The sequence below is a fragment of the Pituophis catenifer genome, unplaced genomic scaffold (genome assembly GCF_029215685.1).
Source record: "Pituophis catenifer annectens isolate HBS135680 unplaced genomic scaffold, rPitCat1.0.hap2 SCAF_2, whole genome shotgun sequence".
Lineage (NCBI taxonomy): Eukaryota > Metazoa > Chordata > Lepidosauria > Squamata > Colubridae > Pituophis > Pituophis catenifer.
The window spans coordinates 114,513,459-114,537,782 of NW_027256882.1; the positions used below are offsets into that span (position 1 = coordinate 114,513,459).

The following is a 24,324-nucleotide window of genomic DNA, read 5'->3' on the forward strand; positions in this document are numbered from 1 at the left end:
ATACAAAAACCATACAAATAATGAGAAAGAAATCACAGCTCTTTCCATAGCTCCAAAGATACCCAGTTCCTTAATCAGCACTTGGCATTAAGTTTATCTGAGACAACTAAGTTAAAATCTCTAGGCTTTTCCCCTTTCTCTATCCTTCCAAGTTAACAGATGCTTAGCTAGTTTTTTTGATGCCCTCAAGAGACATCTAGGTTTTGTTTATGTAGTTCTTTGTAGCCTGGCAACAAGTTGCTTCTTGATCTGCCAGGCTCAGCCCTTGCATCTTATCTGCATAAGGCAAGGCAGGAACTCCACTGTGATTTTACAGCATCAACCAACTTTAATTCAAAATGAATCATTTCTTCAAATAATTATACAGCTCAAATAGTTATAAAATTAAACATGTTTCAATTTGACATAAAGGTATATGGATTCTCTTTTTAGTAGGAAACTACAATTTTGCTAAGGGAGAAGCCATCAGAAAAATGTAATGCATACAACTCTGAAGTTTTATTTAATATTTATTACAAATGAATAACCATTTGAAAAATTTATTTAATTAATACATACATAGAAGTAGAGCAAAAATAGTACTATGTTACAGTCTCATTACCATATATTACATCCATTTATTTATATCTAGTCTTACCTGTTCACTTGGGATTCACATAAAAAGAGTGGATTAAATGCTAGTATGAATATACTGCTGGTAAGTGGCATACTTATTTTTTTGTTGTTGCAGTTTTCAAAATATATTACACGAGATTAACAACTGAAGTACCAACTTCAAACTTTTCAGGTATTATGTTCAGATGATATTATTAAAAAGCACTGAACAAAATCACTTATTCTGCAACCCGTTTTGCCCAATCTGGAACTCTCTAGACGAATTGGTCTAGAACTTTTATCATGCCAAGTCAATACAACTATTGGTCATACTGACCAGATGATGATTCCACATATCTGGAACCTTGCAGATTAGGGCAGGCTATTTCACATACATTTGAAAGGACCCACAAAAGTGACAAAAACATTCATTGTTGAGTGCATTGATTTTCAAGGTTTTGCTTGGAAGATACATATGTTATGGGATAAACATTCTTTTTGGTTTTCTTCTTGTGCTTGGATATATCTTCAGTTGCACCAAGATGATTTTCTTCAATCTTTAAACCAGGGTCAGAAGTTAACCTATAGTTAAAGCAACCATTCGAGTTTCACATTAAATATAAACATTAACCTGACTTCAAACTACATTAAGCATGCCATTAGTTCCTAGTTCCCATATTACTTAGCTTTTGAATGCTATTAAGTTTATGCCAAAAAAGGAAAAAGTGGATAGAAAAAAGCAAACACGCAAATATAAATAAAAAACAGCAACAAAGCAAATCATTTAGCTAATAAATTACATTACATACAGATATAGTTGGAAGCTTAATAGCATACTATATTTATTAGATTAGGTTTCACATCAGATTAATATTTGATGGATATATCTGAGATCGGTCTTAACTGAGCTAGTATAAAAAGTGCATCAAAGATTAAGCTTATACTGTTTCAAACAAGATACCAAAAGAATCTGTGTTCCATAAGTTAAACTACTTTTTGAACAACCATACACCTTTTAACACAAGAACTAAATAAATAGGCAGAAAATCTTTTAGAAAACAGAAAATAGTATCACTGTGTGTGTGAGGAGGGGGTTCAGTTTATTGATGTATTATTAAATAATTATGGATATGCAGGAATAAATGATATACAATAATACTATTTATAAACGATTATGGATATGAATATAGTTTTTGACATTGTTCTAAATCTAAAGATATTCATATTAAGATAAATTATGTCTTCAAATTTTGGAATTTGATTATTGTTGAGGAGTTATGCATTGGCCTGAGTGTTGCTAAAAAAATCATTGGAAAAGTAGTAATATTCCTGATATATTAAGGATTGAATTCAAGAGATCTGTGAATTCATTGTTTTTGAAATGGCAAGTTTATCACTAATCAAAAATGAGGAAAACAGAAGTTTATTAAGACAATTGACTGTAAAATATATTCAAAAATGCAAATAGATACAAAAAATATTGATAATAGTCACTCCTATAGTAAAGCCCAATCTGATCTAGGTACTGGTATTCTGTCCTCTTTGAGATGGCTTTTGAAATGAAGAGTGCAGACTTACTCATGATATGCAGGTTCGTTCCCTGCAATAGGGAACTCTTTTTTAGTCTTTTAAAAATATTTTTTAGTTTTTAAATAAGGGTCTACGTAAGCAGCCCTTTCTGGAGAATATAATTTGCTGTCAACAAGAAGGTGTCCTATGTCTTCTGCGGCTGATGCTCCACAAATACATAGTCTTTCTTCAACTGACACTCCATTAAACCTCCCATGACTTACCATGGAGTCCAGTTGTTCAAAGCAAGCTCTTGAAAAAGCTGTTCTGGGACGTTGAAGAATATAAGTTGTTAAATATTTTTCTAAGTGGGAGGTTTATTTGTGTTGAGCCAGCCACTTCAGACACTTGACACACGTAAGTGCATTATACATATTTTGAAATATTGGAGAATCATTGATTTTTGTTAAAAAGTTCTTCAGTTTAATTTGGTCAATTGTTGAAATTTGATGTTTAATATGCCACTTATAAAAATGATTTCCCCCTTTTGTTTTGTTCTTTTATTCTATTACATTACATAGCTATATTTTTTAATAGTTTTTCATATATTTATTTTCCTATTTTAATTTCTGTCTCGTTCTTTCTGTAAAGCTTTAGATAAATTAAAATCTGTACTAATTTTTGCAATATACATTGACAATGCTATAAAGATGTAAGCAATTTTTAAATAATTAGTGAATGTATGGAATGTAGTGAAAAAAGATGAGTTGCAGCTAAGTGAGAACTGTTACATGTCTTCCAAATAACTTTAATCCACCTTCAGGGAGATTTACCCCACAATTGGGGGCAAACCAATCTCAACACTTAAGATTAACTTTTTCCATAAAACATGAAATGCCATTCCATAGTCCTCCTCTAAATTTAATATCCTTCCTCTGTAATCCCATTATTTCTTCTGCCTTCTCTAACCACTGAGGGTTTTACAGATCAAGCTTTCCATTCCCATATACCCACTTCACATATCACTTATATGCATTCAATTCACACTCTACTTACGCCCTGAACCGGCAACTACTTGCAGCAATGGTCTCCTGATAGTATGTGTGTTTTGATGTGCATCAAAACAGGCAAGAAGCAAAATGGTGTCATAATTAACAACCTGTCTCTTTGCACATGTGTGTCATTTTGCCTGTTTTGACCATTAATAATGACACGGCTGCCTATCTGCTTCAATTTATTTTTAAACAGCAACATATACTTTAAAGGGATTCTTGGCATAGTGTTGACTTAATCCCACAGTTCCATTCACTTAGCAAAATGGATGGTATTTACATTTTAAAAACATCTAAATCTTTTCATAATTACAGCCCTGTAATATAAACATTCAATAATCTTAAATGTAAGTTAATTCTAGAGTAGATCTCCAAACAGAATTGGTGCCTTTAAGACAATTTTTATGTCAAACTAGTTTAAATTATGTCTCCAAATAGAAATATATGTTTATATTTAACTAAATAAAAAAAAATCATTTCATTGAATGAAAAATAAGCTGTTCTATTTAACTCAGTAATTCTGTGTCTTTATTCCTTCCTATCAGTCATGAACTTTTCAGGTTTAACTTGCTGCATAGTTTTATAATTGGGAATTGGTGGGAGGAGGGATGGCTAAAGAAGCTGCAGTATCTAAAGATGATAAAGTTGATAAGTATGCAGGTTCTTCTTGTACTTAAACCATCAACTATCTTGATGTCTAATTGCAAGAAAGACTCTCCTCGATTGGAATATCTTACAGGCCTTCAAAACAGCTTGCCTTAAGAGTTGTGGGTGCTCCATCACTGGAAGTTTTTAAGAAGAGATTGGATAGTCATTTGTCCGGAATGGCAGAGTCTCCTGCTTGGGCAGGGGGTTGGACTAGAAGACCATCAAGGTCCCTTCCAATTCTGTTATTCTGCTACTTTTCATGGGGGAGAGCGGAGAAATTACACAAATGTCTAATGGGTCTTCCCAGGATATAAGGCAATGCTTAGGCATCTCAAAGGAATCACTAAGTAGTTAAATGGGATTCAGATAATGGTATCTCAGGGACATCATTCACTGATCTCCTTCAGCCAACTGAAGACGGCTAGCTAGTTCTGTCTGAAAGAGTATTAAGGAACAGGCTGCCCATTTTAAAAACAGCAGGCAGTTTCACCAAATCAGCATTCAGATGTGAACAACAAATATCACCCCAAGAAATTACTGCTGTTACTGGACCTGAACTTGACTGCCCAAAGACACACATTTCTATCATTCACTCAGAACCAGTTACATTCTCTCCAACCCGTCAGATAAGAGTTCCTGCTCACTGAACGCTCAGTATTCCTCCCTGTATTAGTGATACAGGAAGATTACCACATCCTGATTGAAAATGCTACAGAGGGAGATCATGAGGCCAGAGGTAAGAACTAAGAGAAGTGACAAAAGACAGAGTTCTCTACCATGCTGCAGAACACTCATCCAAACCATCAGTGGTTTGATAGCATATGTCACACCTGACATCTTTGGACTACCTTGCTAATAGCAGAATGACAGATGATTTACTCAGTACATTGGCACCTTTTTCTGCTTTGGAGCAAGTAGTTTGTCATTAGTCATCAGCCTGGATTTTCAGCAGTGACAAAGATGGATGGATGATGCTTAAGTATTCCCAGAGTGAAATATTATTTCATGTCCCTGAGGACCTGCATCTTTTAATGAGTATAGCTTAGCATGGATTCCTCATATAAAGCTTTAAGTCGTCCCATACTAGAGTGCCCTCTTCATTGTTAGAAGCTCAATGTTCATTGTGAATGCTGGTTTGTAAAGCTTAGCAAACACTACAACAACACAGTGGTTTTGTGAAGGATTGCTTTAAACATGATTCGATTTCATGCACGAGTTAAGCAATGGCATTTAGAAAGCTTAACTAACTATAAATACTCTAGTCACAAATGTGCAGTAAAAACAATACACCAAGTGTGACTTTCTCAAGCAACTCCCCCCCCCTAAAACAAAATCAGGATTCTTTTAAAAGTCCTAAAAATAGCAAAATGCGTTGAATCCTATCCTTAACCATGTTAGATTCTTGAACTTGAATCAGATTCTGGAACTTGAACTATCTTGAATCAGTTTCTGCAGGGAACAAATTATTGCACCAGCTTGAAACAGTCTATTCCAGTGCCTTCTTCGGATTCAAGTTTTTTCCAACTGCTCCTAAGAACCCCCTTGTAGAGGGTTTAATGAACCCTCTACAAGGAATACATATTTTCTTGTGGATCAGGAGTGGTATAAATAGTTGGGTATAATATGCTACTATTGAATGGGTTAGACTTGATAGTTTTGATTGTGGGGATTTATCATTTATACCCTAAGAGACAGGAGAAATAAAGTGAGATAGTAAGTGGAAGCCGTAATTACGGATATACTGAAGAAAGAGGTTAGCAGTTGAGATACTGCAGAATACTATAGAAGGCTGAATTGAAAGGAAACTATTAGCACACAAAATTGATCAGATATTGATTGGAAAAAGTTCCATTTTTCCAGAGACAGAAATAGTTTGACAGGACAAAGTACATTCCTGGCCCTTTGGCCATTTCAGCTTGTATGGGGGTCAACAATGGAACGGAAAAACTAGAAGAAAAGCTCTTCCTGGACTCATGAATACTGGTGGATTCATATATGAAGACAAGATAGCTTTTTTTTTAGCTGCTGCGCTACTTATAGCTAAAAGGAACTGAAGAAACTCAGCACAGTGACACACATCCTTATCACCACAATGCAGTCTACATGGATTGCCTTTGGAAATCACCTAGCTGATATAGGTGCAAACTACAGCTTTCTGTTTGCTGATTGATGCTCAGCACTATGAATGCCAACTTTATGAATCTTTTACTAATTCCAATAAGTTTCCAGACGCATTGCTTTCAACTGTAAAGCTCTTTATGGATTGGCACTTGGATACTTGCAGGATCTTTCTTGAACCAATGTCAACCTGACCAAGGCATTCCTCTTGGGGAAAAAATCCTGGTGATCTTTTATTCTCAGGTGTTAAAGAGGTCTAAAGCTAGCAAATGTTTTTTGGTCACAGGAATAAATTAGCCATGTTTGTAACCTCATTCAATAGGACTTTCAAAGACTGGTAGAATTGCTGTTCTGCTATGCTATGAATAGTGTTTCAGGTATTTTTCTTAAATTTACTACTGCAGATGCTTTAGTGTTTCATTATATGTTAATATTTGTATGATTGTGATTGTGGTTAGTTGCTGCAGGTCTTTTGATCTGACAGCATATATATTTAATATAGCAAATAAATGCTACACTATAAATTATACAGCTCTATGAGATAAACTTATCATGTTCTGTTTCCAGACCACACAAATGAATTTTTGTTTACCTTATTTGCAGATCAACAGTCCACTGCAGCTTAAATAGTAGCAATATTTTTGATAATGATGTGTACAGTATCAGTAACTGATAAATGATTATCACCAAAACTAGATGAGTCTGAATAGTTGCAGCAAATAATTTCCTACTGCTTTTAAATTCTTATCTGTTTTTTATTGATTGATTGATTGATTGATTGTATGGACATTGTAATGTGTTTAATCCCCAGTAAAACTGTATATGATTATCCAATGAAAGAAAAAAATAGTTTTTAATGGCCTGGAGTCAGTAAGGCAAAAGAGCCTTGATAGTACAGTGGTCTACGCACCCTGTTATTAACACAGCTGCCTGCAATTACTGCTGGTTCGAATCTCTCCAAGGCTCAAGGTTGACTCAGCCTTCCATCCTTTCTAAGGTTGGTGAAATGAGGACCCAGTTTGTGGGGGCAATAAGCTGACTTTGTATAAATATACAAAAGTATGAAGGCTATTGCTTAACGCATTGTAAGCTGCCCTGAGTCTCCGGAGAAGGGCGGCATATAAATCAAATTAAAAAAAAAAAAAAAAAGGAACCACTGCCCCCCATGAAGGGCCAAAAGCTTCCAGTGAAGCTAATCTCCTCTAGGAATCTGCTCAATGTTTTAACCCTTGGAAGACAAGGCCAAATTTTCCTTAAAACCACTGAGGAGATTCCCAGAAGGTACTTTTTTTTTTAAGTATAAAGCCAGCTCCAGCATTCCAAGTTCTTATGTGCCAAAATTTTGATCATGTGACTGGGTGGGGGGGGCACTGCAATAACCCCAACTTTTGACCAAAATTTGTTGATACATATGAATACTTAATCATTGGTTCAGAACCAAGCCAGAGGTTTCTGGCTAATGAAATTAAATGTGCCCTATTACTAACAATAAAGTTGCAGGGTTTGATGAAATAAAAGAAATACTGTTTAAAACCTTCCAAAATAATGGAGTTAAACTTTTACTTCTTAATATATAGATAGGGAAAATTCAGCAATAGCCAAAAGACTGACAAACATCAATTTATATTCCAAAAATCAAACAACACTGCTTAAGAATGCTCAAATTACTGCACAACTGCACTTGTCTCAAATGCTGGTAAGAGACACTTAGGATTTCACAATCTAGTCTTCAACAGTACATGAACAGGAAGTGTTATATGTATAAGCTAGATTCAAAAAAAGCAGAGACACACAAGATCACATTACTAATATCCAATAGACAATGGAAAGAGCTACGTCACCGACAAGAAATCGATAATTGCTATAGACCACAACAAATTGAGGGTAACTCTTAATAAGATTTGGTTTACCCAGGCCATTTCTTCTCCTTACTGCATAAATTTGCATGATTACTAGGGAGCAACAGTTACAGTGAAATATGGTGCAATTAAATTGTTCAAAATTAATTTTGCACACTACCTTCTTTAACATACATGCAGAGGAATGATAGTCTAGAATTAGAAACAGGAATTAAAAGTGTTGGAAGAAACATCAACAGCCTCAGCTATGCAAATGGTGGGTCTGGAAGAAGGAAAAATTGAGGAATTTCTTGTTAAAAAGTGAAATAAGCTGGTACTATTTATTACAAATCCAATATGCTAAAAGGCAACGCCAACATACATAAACAGATGGATAAGCTATTCAAGTCTTCATATTTCCAGATTCAAGTATTCACAAATATGGTGACTTAGTAAAACAAAGATGCCTTTTACTTGAAAGAAAATCTAAGATAACTTTATACAAAATACTGAGGTGCAGAGATATGATGGCAACAAAGGTATATATTGTCAAGACTATTATTTTTCCAGTTGTAACAAATAGCTCTGAAAACTGGAACACAGAAAAGCTGAAGAAAAATCAATGCCTCTGAATGGTAGTGTAAGAAAAAATTGCTACGAATATCTTAGACTGGAAGAACAAATAGTTTATCGATAGATAAGGTAAAAACAGAATGCTTGCTGGAAGCACAGATAACGAATCCAGTTTAAATATTGTGGTCACATAAAGTGAAATCTATATTCATTGGACAATATCCTGGCACTTGGAAAGTGCAAAAGAGATAAGAAGAAAAAAAAACCCTACATGACTAGATGGCATCAGTGATGACACAATATGACTTTAAAAGAATTCAAGCAGTTAATGACAGACAATTGTGTCAAAGATTGGCATTCAGTAAAGTTTAGAAGTGACCAAACAATTGTAGGATGAAATCAAGAGATAGATTGACTGCTGATTTCGTTTTCAAATGGTTTTTGTATACACAGTTAATATTTAAGGTAGATAACAGTATATTTAGAATTTAACATCACAAAACAGTATTTGAAACTAAACTATGTACAAAAGAGGACCATTTAATTGCTAAAATGCATAAACTTGTTGAAATTTGAAATGGAAGAACAAGAGGAAGAGTATGATAAAGTGAGTGAAGAACTTTAGACAATATTTATTATTTTATTTATTCATTTATTTATTTATATCCTGCCTTCATTATTTTCATAAATAAGTCAAGGTGACAAACATATCCAACACATCTTCCTCCTCCTATTTTCTCCAAAACAGCAACCCTTGTGAAGTAGATTGGGCTGAGAGAGTTATTGGCCCCAGATCACCCAGCTGGTATTCATGGCTAAGGCAGGACTTGAACTCACAATCCCTTGCTTTCTGGACTAGTGCCTAAACTAGTAGACCAAACTGGCTCTACCAATATATAGAGAGAACAATGGGAAAATATGTAACTGAAAGAACTGAAAATTACATTATAATTTAAATGAGAACTTTTATAAAATGATGTACCACTGGTACATGACTCCAGAAAAATTATCTAAAATATATAAAGATGCTGCAAATTTATGTTGGAAATGTGGAAAACATGAAAGGTCATTTTATCATGGCTGGCAGACCTGCACAAAAGCTAGAAAATCTTGGGTTCGAATATGTATAGTGATAGAAATATATTCAATTGAAAGCAGAAATCTTATTTGAACTAATAGATAGACACTTAGAAAAGAGTTATGGAAATCATTTTATATGTAACTGCAAGATTTTATGCTAAAATGAAGATTCTGAAATACATATGATGGAGAAATAAATGGTAAAGGTGACAGAATTAGCAGAGAGACGGGTGATTGTCTGATTAGAGAAAGGACAAAAATATATTTATTGCTAGCAGGAAGTTCCTTATGGGCTTTTTGCTGATTTTTTTTTTTAAAAAAATGAACTTGTGTTTTATGGATTTGATGATTAGAAAGGCTAGAGAATGGAAAAAAAGAAGTTATGTTGCGATCTTAGAAACAGAGGGTAAAATAGCAATAGCAATAGCACTTAAGACTTATTTACCGCTTTACAGTGTTTTGCAGCCCTCTCTGAGCGGTTTGCAGTCAGCATATTGCCCCCAACAATCTGAGTCCTCATTTTACCCACCTCGGAAGGATGGAAGGCTGAGTCAACCTTGAGCCTGGTGAGATTTGGACTGCCAAATTGCAGGCAGCCAGCAGAAGTAGCCTGCAGTACTGCATTCTAACCACTGCGACAGCACGGCTCATATATTTGTAATTGCTGTTAAGATTGGAAGCCATTTGTTTATAACATTATCTGTCTTTTTTTCCTCTTTCTCTTCTCTATTTTTTTCTTTGTATTTTCTGTTCTTATTAGTTCACTTCCCTTACTCTTCTCTTTCAAAATTTGTATTCTTTTAAAAATATTTAATAAAAATTACATTATAAGTGACAGAACAATTGATCAACAAGTCTATTTTGTGTTGCTGTCTGTACCTATTTGTCTTCAGCTAGGAGGTGCTCTGGTTGAAGTTGGGTTTATGGGATCAGCAGGGATTGCTGCTGGTGTATAACCCTCCCTGCTTCTCAGCAGCTTTTCTGCCTGAGTTGCTTAATTCCATTGCTAAATTGGCAATAACATCTTCAAAGATGCTGCTCACATATTTTCAAAACCTTCAAAACCTTGCAGTTCTTTCTCCTCCAAAAGTGAAAAAGTCGAATGAAATAAAACGACAGTCCAGCTGGCTAATATTAGCATCCTCCATTTCCTTCATGATGTCAAAGCAAGCAGTCTGGTTATAATGACCAGTTTTAAAGACAACTATGCAGCAGAAAGGTAACATAACACCACTGTACTACAATTTTAACATTATAGGGAATGAGCCAAGGAGTTAGGACAAAATGAAAATGCTAGCCAACGATAGTGTTAACCAATGGGTAACTACCATGAAGCTCTTGCATTCACCCTGCAGAATCCTCCAAAGTATTTTCAAATATATCACAACAGAGACAGAACCTATGAAAGCTCATTGCCCAATAAACTATTGCACGATTATGAAGGCATGATGCTAATCTGGCAACAGAGCATATGAACATATGCTTAATTACTCATAGTTGCAATGAGTAATACAAATCTTTGTAAGTGCTTTATAATGCCAGGAAACGTAAGTGAAATATCATTTTACATGCCTTCGAAGCAGCCTAGCCTCTTCCCAAATTCACATGATTTCATACTCATAGGACAGTGAATCATGTGAATCTGGGAAAAGGCACAATGTAATCGTTCAAAAAGGAGGTGCTTGTTACTGCCCAAATGTTTTCCAGAGTACCTCTTCTGAAAGCATTTTAGAGCCCTAAAGAAATCTTAAATGTCTGTTAATTCATACAAAAGCTCTCATTGCCAGGTTATACATCCAGATGTTCTGATAGCTATCATGTTCCATCCACTGCTTTAATTGCATCTCTACTTTCACATATTCCATACATGTTTACAGCCTTAAATGCATCATTCAAACATTCATAAAGAAAAACAAATCCATAGAGGCTAATATTATCAAGTCAATATGAAATAACTGTGGGTCAGATTTCCATCCTGAACTAGAATACAAATTAACTTTGAAATGCCAGGTTGGCACAATTGCTAATGCAAATGAAATCTAGCATGAGCACTACATTAAGGTGATTTTTTTAAAAAACAACAACAGTAAGGAATACTGAAGTCCATAAAAATCGAGTCCTTTCCATTTGCTATTATTTTGACTTTTTAAAGAATGTTGAGAGTTTCAGACTAGGCAACTGGAGCTGGGGTAGCACACTGCATGCAATACTGAGAAAGTAGATGAAGAAATGTATAGCATAATGCATGCAGCGAAAAAACAGAGATGCAGGTCTGTGCTGATTGTCTTGCACATACATATTAGTAGACACTGACCTGGTGGTCTGAAGCAATCCTGCATCATTCCCAGTTTTCTTATTTATAGCTGTTCTGTCAAGGTCTTTCTCCTCAATTTTCACGGTCTTCTTTCCTCTTTGTTCTATTGGTGGAAGAGGAACAACATTCATGGACTTAATTTGAAGGGTAGTTTTGAGATCATCTTTCGTTTCTTTAGCCAGTTCCTTGTTTTGAAATGGCAAACAAGAAGATTCACACAAAGAATTACTGATATTGAAGCTGTCTGAAAACCCATGCCTTGCATCCTTCTTAAGGCTGATCAGTTGGCCCGTTAATTCTAGGAAAGAGAATACAAAATTAAATCAGATTAATTCTTTAGAACACAATTTATATAGGGGTGTTGTTAGTATACATATTTACTCCTTGGTAACATACCTTTTCTCAAACTTAAAAACTGATGGGGAGAAAATTGCACACAAGAATTCTTATTAGAATAGTTTTCACAATGAGTCACTTATCTCACTAAAGCATTCCCTAAGATGATTATATTTATAAGAGCTCATTCATTTGTTTGTTCATCAATTGTGTTATTCTCTTTTAGGATAAGTAATATTATGCAAAGTGTAGAAAAAGAGGCAATAGTAGTAAGGAAAGGAATTTAAAGATATAAGCTTAAAAACAAGAAATCTAGTTAAATACTGTATTTTTCGGACTATAAGATGCACCGATGTACAAGATGCACCAAGATTTTGAAGAAGTAAGTAAGGAAAAAAAAAGGGGGGGGTTGCCCTTCCTGGCCCCCAGGAGCACTCTGCAGGCCTCCCAAACCCTCTGTGCGCCCCGTTTTTTGCAAAATCGGGCCTGTTTTCTGTCCGTATCGACTTCTAAACCCATTTACACAACTCCAACATTCAACCAGGTTAAAAAGAACAAAAGGAGAAACGAGGCCTTCTCCTTAGTGATTGATTAGCTTCTTCATCGCAGTCAGCTGGCAGGCTCTTCTGCTACTAGTCTCAGGCCTGGGAGGAAGGCAGAAGCAACTGCAGCTTGAACTAGTGCTTAACTCACAGATGACATTCCCTATACAAATGAAGCTTATTTCTACTGAGAAAAAGGAGATCTACCCTGGCAGGGGGCTTTGCTTTCTAAAAGTACTAGTGGTCTGAACCACAGTAATATTCCTCCTACGTTTCAGACAGATCCCCTAAAGTGTGGAATTACAACACCTGGCTTTCTACATGGTTTCCAATTGTTGGGGAAAGTAATAAAATATTAAAAAGAAAAGAATGAAAAGGCAGCACACAGCTCTCAACAACACTTCACAAACTGGAGCTAAACTGTGAATCTCCTGTGCTCCTAAGCAAGATGAAGAAGTAATACATTTTCAAGATACACTTTCCCATTGTAAGAAAACAGAAGAGTTTGTGCAGCCTGTTCTATGTCTATTTGCCTCAATGAATAACCTGTATTGTTCCAAAGTCTCTCCCAGGCTTCTGAATTCTCAGCTATGGCACAAACCATACTAAGCAACTCCCAGTTGAGACTACACAGTGAATGTATAACTCGAAAAGCCTTTAAGAACCTCGGCCAGTTCCCACACTAAAAGGCAATATATGGATGGAAGTGGTGATTTACTACGGAGCAGGGATAATTACCTTCTGGTTCATATTTGATTTTCAGTTCATCTAGCAGCACACGCAAATTTATGTTCTCACTCTGACAAGCTTCAAGTTGCTTTTCAGTTACAAAAAGCTTTCGCTCCATCTCTAAGACTCGCTGACTTTCAAACAAAGCTTTCATCCGCTGTAAAGATAATTCATTCTTCAAATTTTCTTTCTCCTTACTAACAATAAGGAAACAAAAAGTAAGTATTAGAAAACATACAATTGCATAAAGTCAACATCCACATTGCAGGTCTCAATTCCTTCCATCTTAATGGCACTTAATCCCCATATAAAGACCACATTAGATTTAAAAATGTGTAGTATATGAAGCAATATTAGCAGCCAAAACCATCCAAAAAGATTTATGATGATCTCAGTACAGAACAGTAATGACTTTTCTAGCCAGTGAAAATCTGTCGCTTACAGGAGAGAATGCAGGAAAAAAAAATCAGACAAAATTGAAGAAAGAGCACAACTTCTTCCAGTAAAAATATAATTGAATTTGGCTCATAAAGTAACATTAACAACTTTGAAAATGATGTATGATTAAGGTATTGGACTAAGACCAGGGAAGATCAGCTTTTGGTCCACCTTCACATAGGGAAAGTCAGTGAGTGCCTTTCTCTCAGCCCAGCTGTACTGTGTATGGTAAAGGAAGAGAAACAAGGAAGAAACATCTAGAATTCTGAACTCATGTTAATAATCTAAAGGGCATTGTTTTTTTTTTTTATTTCTAAAATATCTACTAATATTCAAAGTTCCGTCTTTTTTGTTGCATGCAGGTCTGCTTTTTTTCATTTATTTATTTTTTCATCCTCTGGAAATTGAATCAGTGGCAGGATAAAGAAGAGAAATTACATTTCATGCTGTATGTACTCTTCTAATGCACTTTTCCAGGTAAAACATTTGCACGTGGTTATTGGTTCATATACAACAGGGTAAGCAAAATACAATTTGTTTAGTTGCAGACATAGGTAGTTTGCAACTTATGACTGTAATTGAGCCTGAAATTACGATAATAAATAGTGCTAGTTTTTTTAAAATCAAGTAACTGACTTAAATTTTTTTTTCCTGCAATCATTAAGCAAATCACCATGGTCATTAAACGAGTGCCACAGGCATCAAGCAAACCCATTGTCCCCAATATGAGCTTTTTTCAGAAACCAGAAATAAATACCACTTTCCAGCAACAACAGCAAAATCATAAATTATAGTCATGTGAACTGAAAATCGTAAATGCGAGTGGGTTGCTGAATACCCAAAACGTGCCCACTGGGACCACTTGGAATCTATATCTATTTTTTGGAGGGGGAGTGTGTCTGTCAAAATGTACAGTAAGTTGAGGACTACCTATACATGAACTTAGCTCTTTTGTTTGAAACCCATATTGTGCTCAGCCATTATAGCTTATTCAATGAACTGTGTCTTACTGTGTGACCCTGGAGTGATTCATCTAAGATACGAAGGCTGAATATGACCTGTATTATGTTTTTGCTAAATTCATACAACATGCTGTACCATAAATCACCAATTATAAGCAATGGTGGCTGATTTTACACAATATACTCCATAGTATTACTTGGTTTCAATTTAAAATGTTGACATTATGTAACATATAACTAAGGCTTATTTTACTAAAATAGTTAATAGTTAACTTTAACAATGGTTATTTTAATCAAGAAAGTTAAAAATAAAACAATCAAGAAAATCTAACAATTTAGCATTTAGAGAAGGAGGAACTAATACTGTAATCTAAATGCCATGGCTCACTCAAGCTGTCAATTTCCACAATTAGCATTCACAAGACTCACTCTGAATTTTCAAGTTTCATTTGAAGCAAATCAACATAATAGCCATTTTCAACTTCAGCATCTTCTGAGGCATTCGACGGTTTCAGCTCTCTTGAGTACTCAGATACCTTCTGGGTAAACAATTATTTAAAAAATTAAAACTAATACAATATTGCTCTTTGGTAATTTCAGCTATCTGTTAGTGGCAAAAAGGTATGGCAACATATAAGAATATCTTTGAAGAAAAATCATCCCATTCAAATATAACAAAATTATGCTATACCTTGAGGCAAAAAATGCGACTTATATAAGGGAATATATAAATTCAGCTATTTTATAGAGGAAAAGTATCAAACAATTAACGTAATTAACAACTTACAGACCAAATAGGTATCTGTTGAAACCAGCCTAGAAAACACAACCATGAAAAAACATTTTGGGTTCTTATCCCAAAATGGCTTGCTCACTGAATATTAAAGCTTGCCTTTATATAAATGCAAAGTTGTAACACCACTTCTCTTCTTTATTGCACTTCCTGAAACTGAGATTAACAGAGCACACTATTGTATGTACAATAATGTAATGGAATTCTTCCAAGTCTTTCAAGTATCATCTACAATCATGATGAACAATGCTTGGGATAGGGGTAGGGACAAAAGCCACTCAAAGTCATACTTCTGTATCTGTCAGCATTCCAAGTAATGCACCCATAGAAAGCAGAACCCAAGGTAGGTAGATTTCTCAAGGAACACTTTATTGGATACATCATATTAGTACAACTGGTGAAAACTGACTCTGAAAGTTCCCGAGGTTTTCACCTAATTAAAAAGTAAAAGTTCCCCTTTCCCCCAAGTCATCAGTCATATTGTCCAATAGAGGTCCTGGCCGGTTGCTTGGTTATTCCACTCCTCCTCTCCCCCAGCCACTTGTTGGAATGTCCTTGATTCCCACAGGAAAACGTTTTGTTTTGACTACAAACCCCCAGCTAGCTATTTCCCCGGTCCCTGCCCCTTCTTCTTCCTTGTGGCAACCCTGAAGCCTCAAAGATGGCCTTAGCCACGTTTGCTTCAGGGTTGACAGTATCATTGGAAGAAGCATGGCCACATTTCATTTTTATCCCAATTTTGGGGCTCTCTAAATCAAATTGCTTCTATTCCATTCTTAAAAGCACATTAGAAGCCGAGAAACAGAAATTGCACCGTTATAATTTAGTCATTTTGCCGCTGAATATCCATGATGCATTGGGGGGCTCTTTCACACACTCCTTTCCTGAAACCTTGCTTGTGCCTCTTGCCTTGGGTGCATGATTTAATAGTTCTTGCTTCCACTATCTATCTCCTGGGGACCCCTCACTTGGAGTACTCCCCACTGATCCATGTGTGTCAGAGAGAGATGGACCCCATGTTATTTTCTGCATAAATTCTTATATGGGAGAGCTATTCTCTTCAGTTGCGCATCCCAGGTATTTATGGTTAAGTCACTCGCTCTGATTTCATGATTCTTTTTGCTGCGTGAACTTATTCTATATAATGCTTTCCAGTCTAGTTCTATACCATTCCTTCAGCCACTGCCAATAAAGGATTTGATAATTTAGTCATGTACATACCATTGATTTTTCTAATTGTTTCACTTTCATGAGCAGTTCTTCGATTTCACCATTCTTTTGTTGAAGCATGTTTTGTAAACGTTCCAACTGGTCATGCTCTCCCTGTGAACCTTTCATTCTTAGAAGTGTAGCCATCTGCAGCTACAAATCAAACCAAATTTTGGTCATTTTTAAATTACACACACTTTCTTATAAAATATACAGGTAGTCCTCGTCTTACAACAGTTCATTTAGTGACCGTTACAACTGCACTGAAAAAAGCGACTTATGACTGTTTTTCAGTTACAATCTTTGCAGTATCCCCATGGTCAAATGATCAAAATTCAGATGGTTGGCCACTGTTTCATAAAGTACCTGTTCATAAAGTATAGGTGATCCTTGACTTACAACCTTTCATTTAGTGAGCATTCAAAGTTACAACGGCACTGAAAAACTTTCAGACTTATGACCATTGCAGCATCCTCATGGTCAAATGATCAAAATTCAGACACTCAGCCACTGACTTTACCATGGTTGCACTGTCCCAGGGTCATGTGATCCCCTTTTGCAACCTTCTGACAAGCAAAGTCAATGGGGAAGACATATTCACTTAACAATCATATGACTAACTTAACGACTGCAGTGATTCACTTAACAACTGTGGCAAGAAATGTCATAAAATGGGGCAAAACTCATTTAACAAATTTCTCACTTAACAACATAGATTTTGGGCTCAATTGTGGTATAAGTCGAGGACTACCTGTATTCAGTCAAGTCAGTTCTATAACACCAGTTCTTGTAAGTATTAGTCTGTACTGAAAATACAAGCTGAAAATACCAAGCATGAGTAGTCTGGCAAACTTTCTGACTAAGAATAGCTATAGTTTTCACATCACCCAAAACTAAAAACTTCCTAATATTTCACACCAATACATTGTTTTGTTTCTACAACAGAAATAGAATGGATCAGCATTTCTCAACCTTGGCAACTTTAAGATGTGTAGTCTTCAACTCCCAGAATTCCCCAAGCAAGATGTGGATATTTGTGCCAGGATGGTAATGATACATTTTGTCGAGTCATGATTAAAGAAGGCGCCATGTACCGTTATTTTTTGTTTCGGGGATTCAAAAATAATTTGAGCTAGAAGGCAACTTGTTTCTAGAAAAGTAGCATTTACATAGCAAGTGACATTAATATAACACAGATGAAACAGCTTTGTTTCCTAAACACGGCTTTCTTAATTCCATAGCTGTATCTCATCTTAATTCCATAACAGTTTTATATATGTACAAAACAGAAATGCTTAGCTATTAGAAAGAATAAAATTCCAGCATAAATGATCCAAAGATTTATTTTCCTCTAACAAAATAAAATTTAAATTAACCATACCTTGACTCTTTGCAACTGTTCTCTGGTGAAACTATGCTGTTTTTGTAATAACTGATATTTTACTTTCATGCTAATTAGTTGACGCTCCATTTCTACTCTACGATCCTCTACCTATTGAAAAAAAAAATCCACTTAAAGTTGGTTCACATTCTAATGCATTCAATATTTATAGCAAGTTATACAGTCCCTCAGGAAAGCTAGAGAAATTATCATATAAGTTGCTTAGAAAGTAAATAATGAAAGTTAATAACTTTGCCATATTATTCACCAAATCAAAGCCATGTAGCTTCTAGATAATTGCTAGCTTATTTAAAATAATTGCCAAACACAATTATTTCGAGAAGTTTGAAAGAATTTGTGACATTACTTGATCATTACTGTTATCACTGTAGGGATTAGTATCTTAAAAATTAAGCAAGTTCACTTATACAGCTAAATTGTTTTGAATAAAATATCGTCCTAAAGCAGAGGTCAAATGCATGGCCCGGGGGCCGGATCTGGCCTGTGGGGTGCTTAAATCTGGCTCATGTGGCCGCCCTGGAAACAGCGAAGGACTGGCCCATGGTGCTTCTGCCAGCGAAAATGGAGCACGCAGCCCTCCCGAGCTCTGTTTTTGTTGGCAGAGTTGCAGGAGGCCATCGCAGCCGAAAAGGGAGCTCGGGAGCATTTTCTCTGGCAAAGAGCTCAGGCTACCATAGGCACCCCCGACACGAGTGACATTGAGCTGGTCACACCCACCCTGGCCACGCTCACTCCAGCCCCTCAAGATCAAACACAATCCTGATGCAGACTTCAATTAAACCGAGTTTGACACCCCTGTCTAAAGCAAGAAAAAAAATATCTCCCAACCTGTAATAATTGTCACGGCTTTTTCAGCATTTAATCTTGCCTTCAACACAACTGGAGGGTATCAAGATGGGCAATTTCACATGCTTTAGTTCCTAGCCAAAATTACTAATGTATAATTGGACTGAGAAATTTTTGTTACCGGGTCTAGAGCAGTGTTTCTCAACCTTGGCAACTTTAAGATGTATGGACTCCCAAAATCCTCCAGCCAGCATAGTGGCTGGGGAATTCTGGGATTTGCAGTCCATACATCTTAAAGTTGCCAAGGTTAGGAAACACTGTTCTAGAGGATTCAGCAGTGCTATATTGTTTCCAAACATGTAATAACTTACTAAAAATGTATTAAGACTTTGATTAAAATGCTTTTTCAGAATATCTAGCATCAACTTTGAATGAAAAAATAATTCAAGAGAATTGATACTGAGAAGTGACTCAATATAAGAAGGCTTTGAAACTAATAATGGCTTTGTTGAAAGTAATATATTCTTTTATGAAAATCAGTACCTCAGCAAATAGAGAATTGCCTTGACTGGGAAAATCCTGGGCCTGCTGTAGTGCATGGTCAAGTTGAACTTGAAGATCTCGGTTGATCTCACGGGCTTCCTGAATTTGAGTAAAACATTGTTAATTTAGCCAAACTAAACTAAATTTAAATTTACCCAAACTAAATGCATCTTAGCTACAGAACTCTTCAATCCTGTAAATATTCAAAATTTCGAAAACACATGATAATGGCAATACATGTCACAAAACATCAACCACAGCTAGTTTGATCTAGTGGTTAAGGCACCGGGCTAGAAAGCAGGAGACCATGAAAGTCAGTTGGGTGAAACTGGGCCAATCATTCCCTCTCGGCCCAACCCATCTCACAAGGTGGTTGCTGTGGGGAAAATAGGTGGAGGAAAGTGTTGAGTATGTTCACCACCTGGAGTTACTTGTAAAAATAATAAAGGCATGATATAAATAGTAACAGCAGTAGCATTTAGACTTATATACCACTTTATAGTGCTTTACAGTCCTCACTAAGCAGTTTTGAGTCAGCATATTGCCCACAGCAATCTGGGTCCTCATTTTACCAACCTTAAAAGGCTGAGTCAATCTTGAGCTGGTCAGGATCAGTCTGCAGTGGGCAGAACTAGCCTGCAATACTGCATTCTATCCATTGTGCCACCACCACTCCATAGATAAATGTCTACAAGCAATCTGCTAAGATTGCTCTCTAATACTTTCCCAGGCTGCTGTCTTATGCTTCAATTTATTTTAATCCTTTTTCAGAGTAAGGACACAGTGCTGGACTGTAGCTGCCTATCATTTTATTTCCCAAGACAATACCCAAGACAATACGTTCTTGTAAAAAAAAATGCAATCCTCCAGGTTGTCCCAAAGATGCTTTTTTCAAGAGGCAACTGGACTTTCTGGTTTTTCTTTGAAGATGTTTCGCTTCTCATCCAGGAAGCTTCTTCAGCTGAAGCTGAAGACTTCAGAGCTAAAGAAGCTTCTTGGATGAAAAGCGAAGCATCTTCAAAGAAAAACCAGAAAGTCCAGTTGCCTCTTGAAAAAAGCACCTTTGGGACAACCATGACCTGGATGACTGAGAATCTCCATAGACAATCCTCCAGGTTGTCATTTTGCTTTGTCCTACACTAGCAAACATATGTATATATTTAAAAAACTGAAAGAATCCAAATAAAATACTAGGCGGGGCATGAAACCTAGATAGCACCTAAGATTTGACTTTGTAACATTTGTAATAGTTTCCTATAAGCATCCTAATTTTTTTCTTTTATGAAAAAAATTTCTCTCAAGTTTTGCTCAGCTCCTAACAACTACATGGATAAGTCCTTCTAGTTTTCCTTGCAGTAATATGAAAGTGACACACACACACACACACACACACACACACACACACACACACATATATATATATATCACTAACATTGTATCATAGAAAGCACAAGTTTTATCACTGACTAGTCTTAGGAGGGAAAAAAATAATTTAAGGCAGTCCAGTAATTGTTCAGAATAGTAGATCTAGAGAATTGCTTTTGATGCTTAAAACAACTTGGAAGGACAAAAATCAAGTAGAGGATTAGCTTAATTTATCCTATTTACAGATTCAAACAAATATATCCCTAACAAAATAAATAATAGCTAAGCATATTTCCTTTAAGGTGAAATCTGTAAAAGAAACAAATCCAGCAAAACCAATTTATTTCTCACTGCTAAAAATATTTACAGTATGTTATAGAATCCAGCTCAAGGAATTTCAGTAAATCAATTCTATTTAAACAAACAAGCCTTCTTTAGAGGAGAAAATTATAATTTTTTTAAAAAAATTCTCACTTAGTTTTTATCTTTTTTATTGTTTTTATTCAAACTTCTAACATAATTTGAAAAAATATTCCATTTAAACAAGCAACCCTTTATTAAATTCTTCACTATATAGCACAAGTTCCTTTTGTCATTATAAATACCAACGTAATACAGCACCTCTAATGAATTGCAAAATGAAACAAGATCTTTTTCTTTCTCTTTCTTCTCTTCTTCAAGCCGAGCCACTCGATTCGTCAAATTGCTATTTCCAAGTTCCAGCTGTTCTTTACTGTATTGCAGATCATATAACTTGTCCTCAAGATCTGTCTGTCACAAAATTAATAAACATGTGAATAATTTTAATTGGTAGTTACATTGTATTGCTACAATTATAGGGACAACTACCCAATTCACAACATTTAATTTCAATTATTTTCCATGATATTTAAACATGATCAGCTATAGATCAGAAGCCAACAGGAAGAATTACTATCTGCAAATTATCTATAAACTTACAGGACACTTAAAGAGTTTCAAAATGAATACGAAGCATACCTTTCCTTGTTCAAGGGATAGCAGCTCAAGCTGAAGACTGAGCACTTCTGAAGACATAGTTTCTTGTACACGTTCTGACATTATGTGTAGTTCTTCTGATTTTGAAGCAATCACGTCTTTCAGATGGTCTACTTTATGCTTCAGTTGTTTCTCACTAAGTAATGCTTCGTCTAACTCTGATTTTAATTTTTCAACCTGTAAAACAATGATTTTTCAAAGAGGGAAATAACTTTTACATTTAATTTTCATTTATATACATTCTTCTTCAAATTTACCAGCATATCCTCACTAACTATTGCTCTACTGTATACTTCATTTTTATTCCATTCTAAAACTTAAAAAAGCATACATTAACTAGGGTCAACTAATTTTACTAATTTTGCTGGTCAAATCACTGCATTTTTTAAAAAAAAGCAATATTTAAAAAAACAGCCACACTGTATTTGCCGGAATTTCCTATCACATTCTCTAAGGAAGGCTGAAAAAACAAACATGTAGTTGAGTGGTCGGTTTTTATTTATTTATTATATTTCATATTTCTAGATTGCCCACGCCCCTTAGGTTTTTAAACACGGTATATAGTTTGAAGCAGTAGCATCTTTTCCATCCCATTCCTCCTTTCTGCTCTAAAGCAGTATTTTAAAGATGGAAGATATAAATTATAAACCCACTCATGCAATCACTCCCTCTCTTTCACACACACCACATGCCCAGTTACCCCAAAAATTTTCCTTGCTATCCTATCAAGTTGTATAATTAAAATTAATACATAGTCTTAGTATGTAAATTAGTAAATGAATACATAGTCTGTGGTACAAACATAGGTTTGTATTTATTTATTTATTTATTTATTTATTTATTTATCTTGTCATGTTTATTTATATTAGAGGTGGAGACCCTTTGAGAGCTGTATGCAATGTAATTTCATTTTAATGTATGCCGATTAGTGTACATTCAAAGGGATAATAAAGTATTATTCTATTCTATTCTATTCTATTCTATTCTATTCTATTCTATTCTATTCTATTCTATTCTATTCTATTCTATTATTTCTATTCTTTAGCATTGCAGAAAGATATTTCAATTCAGAATTGATTTCTCAATAGATGTATTAAGTCCAGAACATTTTAAAGACTGTTTAGCATTAATAGAAGCGAGCAATTGCTATAAATAACAGATTGATCTTATTCTTTGTATAATGCACCTTATTTTTAAGCTCTTTTATTTCTTGCCCATGTAATGTTTCCAACTGCCTACGCAATGCATCCAGATGTACATTTTGCTGCTGCTTAAGAGCGTCACATTCAAGATTTAAACTTCCCAACATTCGATTCTTCAATTCTACTTCTCTCTGGAGAGTATATTTTTCTTGTTCAAAATTCTGAAAAAGAAGTATCACGGAGTTATAACAAAGAAAGACATCTGCTATAGAAGCACAGTGGTGAGCAAAAAGTGTTCATCCTGGCAAAGTCTAAAAGACTGCATGTATCTTCTGTGCCCATTTCTTAACTGCATTGAAGGAGAAGATTTAGATCCATGAGCTACTGGATCAGCACAGAGGGAAAGTTTAAATTCTACCTCCTTGCTCATGGGGAAAATGCAATGAATATTCAATTATTCGTATAATGAATCATATTAATAGGTTGGTTATACTAATAATTGGGAAAAATTCACAATTTATATTTAGAGATGCTGACCATATAGGATAGCAATGTTTTTCTTCATGATGGCAAAGGTAGTTGTTGACTTATAACCATTCATTTACCATAGCCTTGGAAAAAGTCACTTATAAACTGTTTTGCACTTACGACCATTGCAAACCATTGTATCATCCCTTCAGTTACTGGTACATAATTGTAATTTATGCATTTGGCAATTAGCTCATATTTATGACTGGTTACAGCATCCTGTGATGACATGTCATTTTTTGCTGGTTTCTGGCAAAAAAAATGCCCATCGGGGAAATTGGAATCATATGATTTGCTTAATCACAATTGTAAAAATGATCACAAATTTTTGTCCAGTCATGTGGTGACTCAACTTATGACCGCAAAAACTTACAGCCACAACTGGGACCAAAATATCCATTGTAAATCAAGAACCTCCTTCTAATTATAAATTTAATTATTTGCACACAGTCACTGGAAGACAAAACCCACTATTACTAAGAGAAATATGCTTTCTATATAAAGGTAGTCCTCAACTTAAGACTACAACTGAGATCAGAATTTCCATTGTTAAGCAAAGTGATTGTTAAGTAAATTGCACCTATTCTTACAACCCTTTTTCCATGGTTGTTAAGCAAATCAATGCAGTTCAGTGAATTATGTGGTCTTTAAATTAATCCAGCTTTCCCCACTGACTTTGCTTGCTGGAAGCTTGCTGGGAAGGTTGTAAATGATGATCACATGACCCCAGGACTTTACAACCATTGTAAATACATACTAGATGCCAAGCAAATTTTTATCACGTGACTGTGGAGATACTGCATTAG

At 35.4% G+C, this 24,324-nt stretch overlaps 1 protein-coding gene across 1 annotated transcript; it reads right to left on the bottom strand.

The window, feature by feature from the left end:
- Positions 1-1,022: 1,022 nt before the first annotated feature.
- Positions 1,023-23,172, bottom strand: SPDL1 (spindle apparatus coiled-coil protein 1). Its single transcript, XM_070934075.1, has 10 exons — positions 23,035-23,172; positions 21,831-22,025; positions 21,453-21,602; positions 19,467-19,565; positions 18,117-18,227; positions 16,748-16,888; positions 15,163-15,272; positions 13,343-13,530; positions 11,727-12,024; positions 1,023-1,176 (listed from the first exon to the last, which is right to left on the bottom strand). The coding sequence occupies exons 1-10, from the start codon at positions 23,155-23,157 to the stop codon at positions 1,023-1,025; spliced, it is 1,569 nt and encodes a 522-aa protein (XP_070790176.1). The 5' UTR covers positions 23,158-23,172.
- Positions 23,173-24,324: the final 1,152 nt, after the last annotated feature.

Bases quoted from the DNA above. Each gene is read 5' to 3' on its own strand.
- SPDL1 (XM_070934075.1), bottom strand. From the start codon at position 23,157: ATGTTGGGAAGTTTAAATCTTGAATGTGACGCTCTTAAGCAGCAGCAA. The intron at 21,603-21,830 runs GTATGCTTCGTA...ATTTTGTGACAG, and splicing joins TATCCCTTGAACAAGGAAAG to ACAGATCTTGAGGACAAGTT. The intron at 12,025-13,342 runs GTAATTATCCCT...TCTCTTTCCTAG, and splicing joins AATCAAATATGAACCAGAAG to AATTAACGGGCCAACTGATC.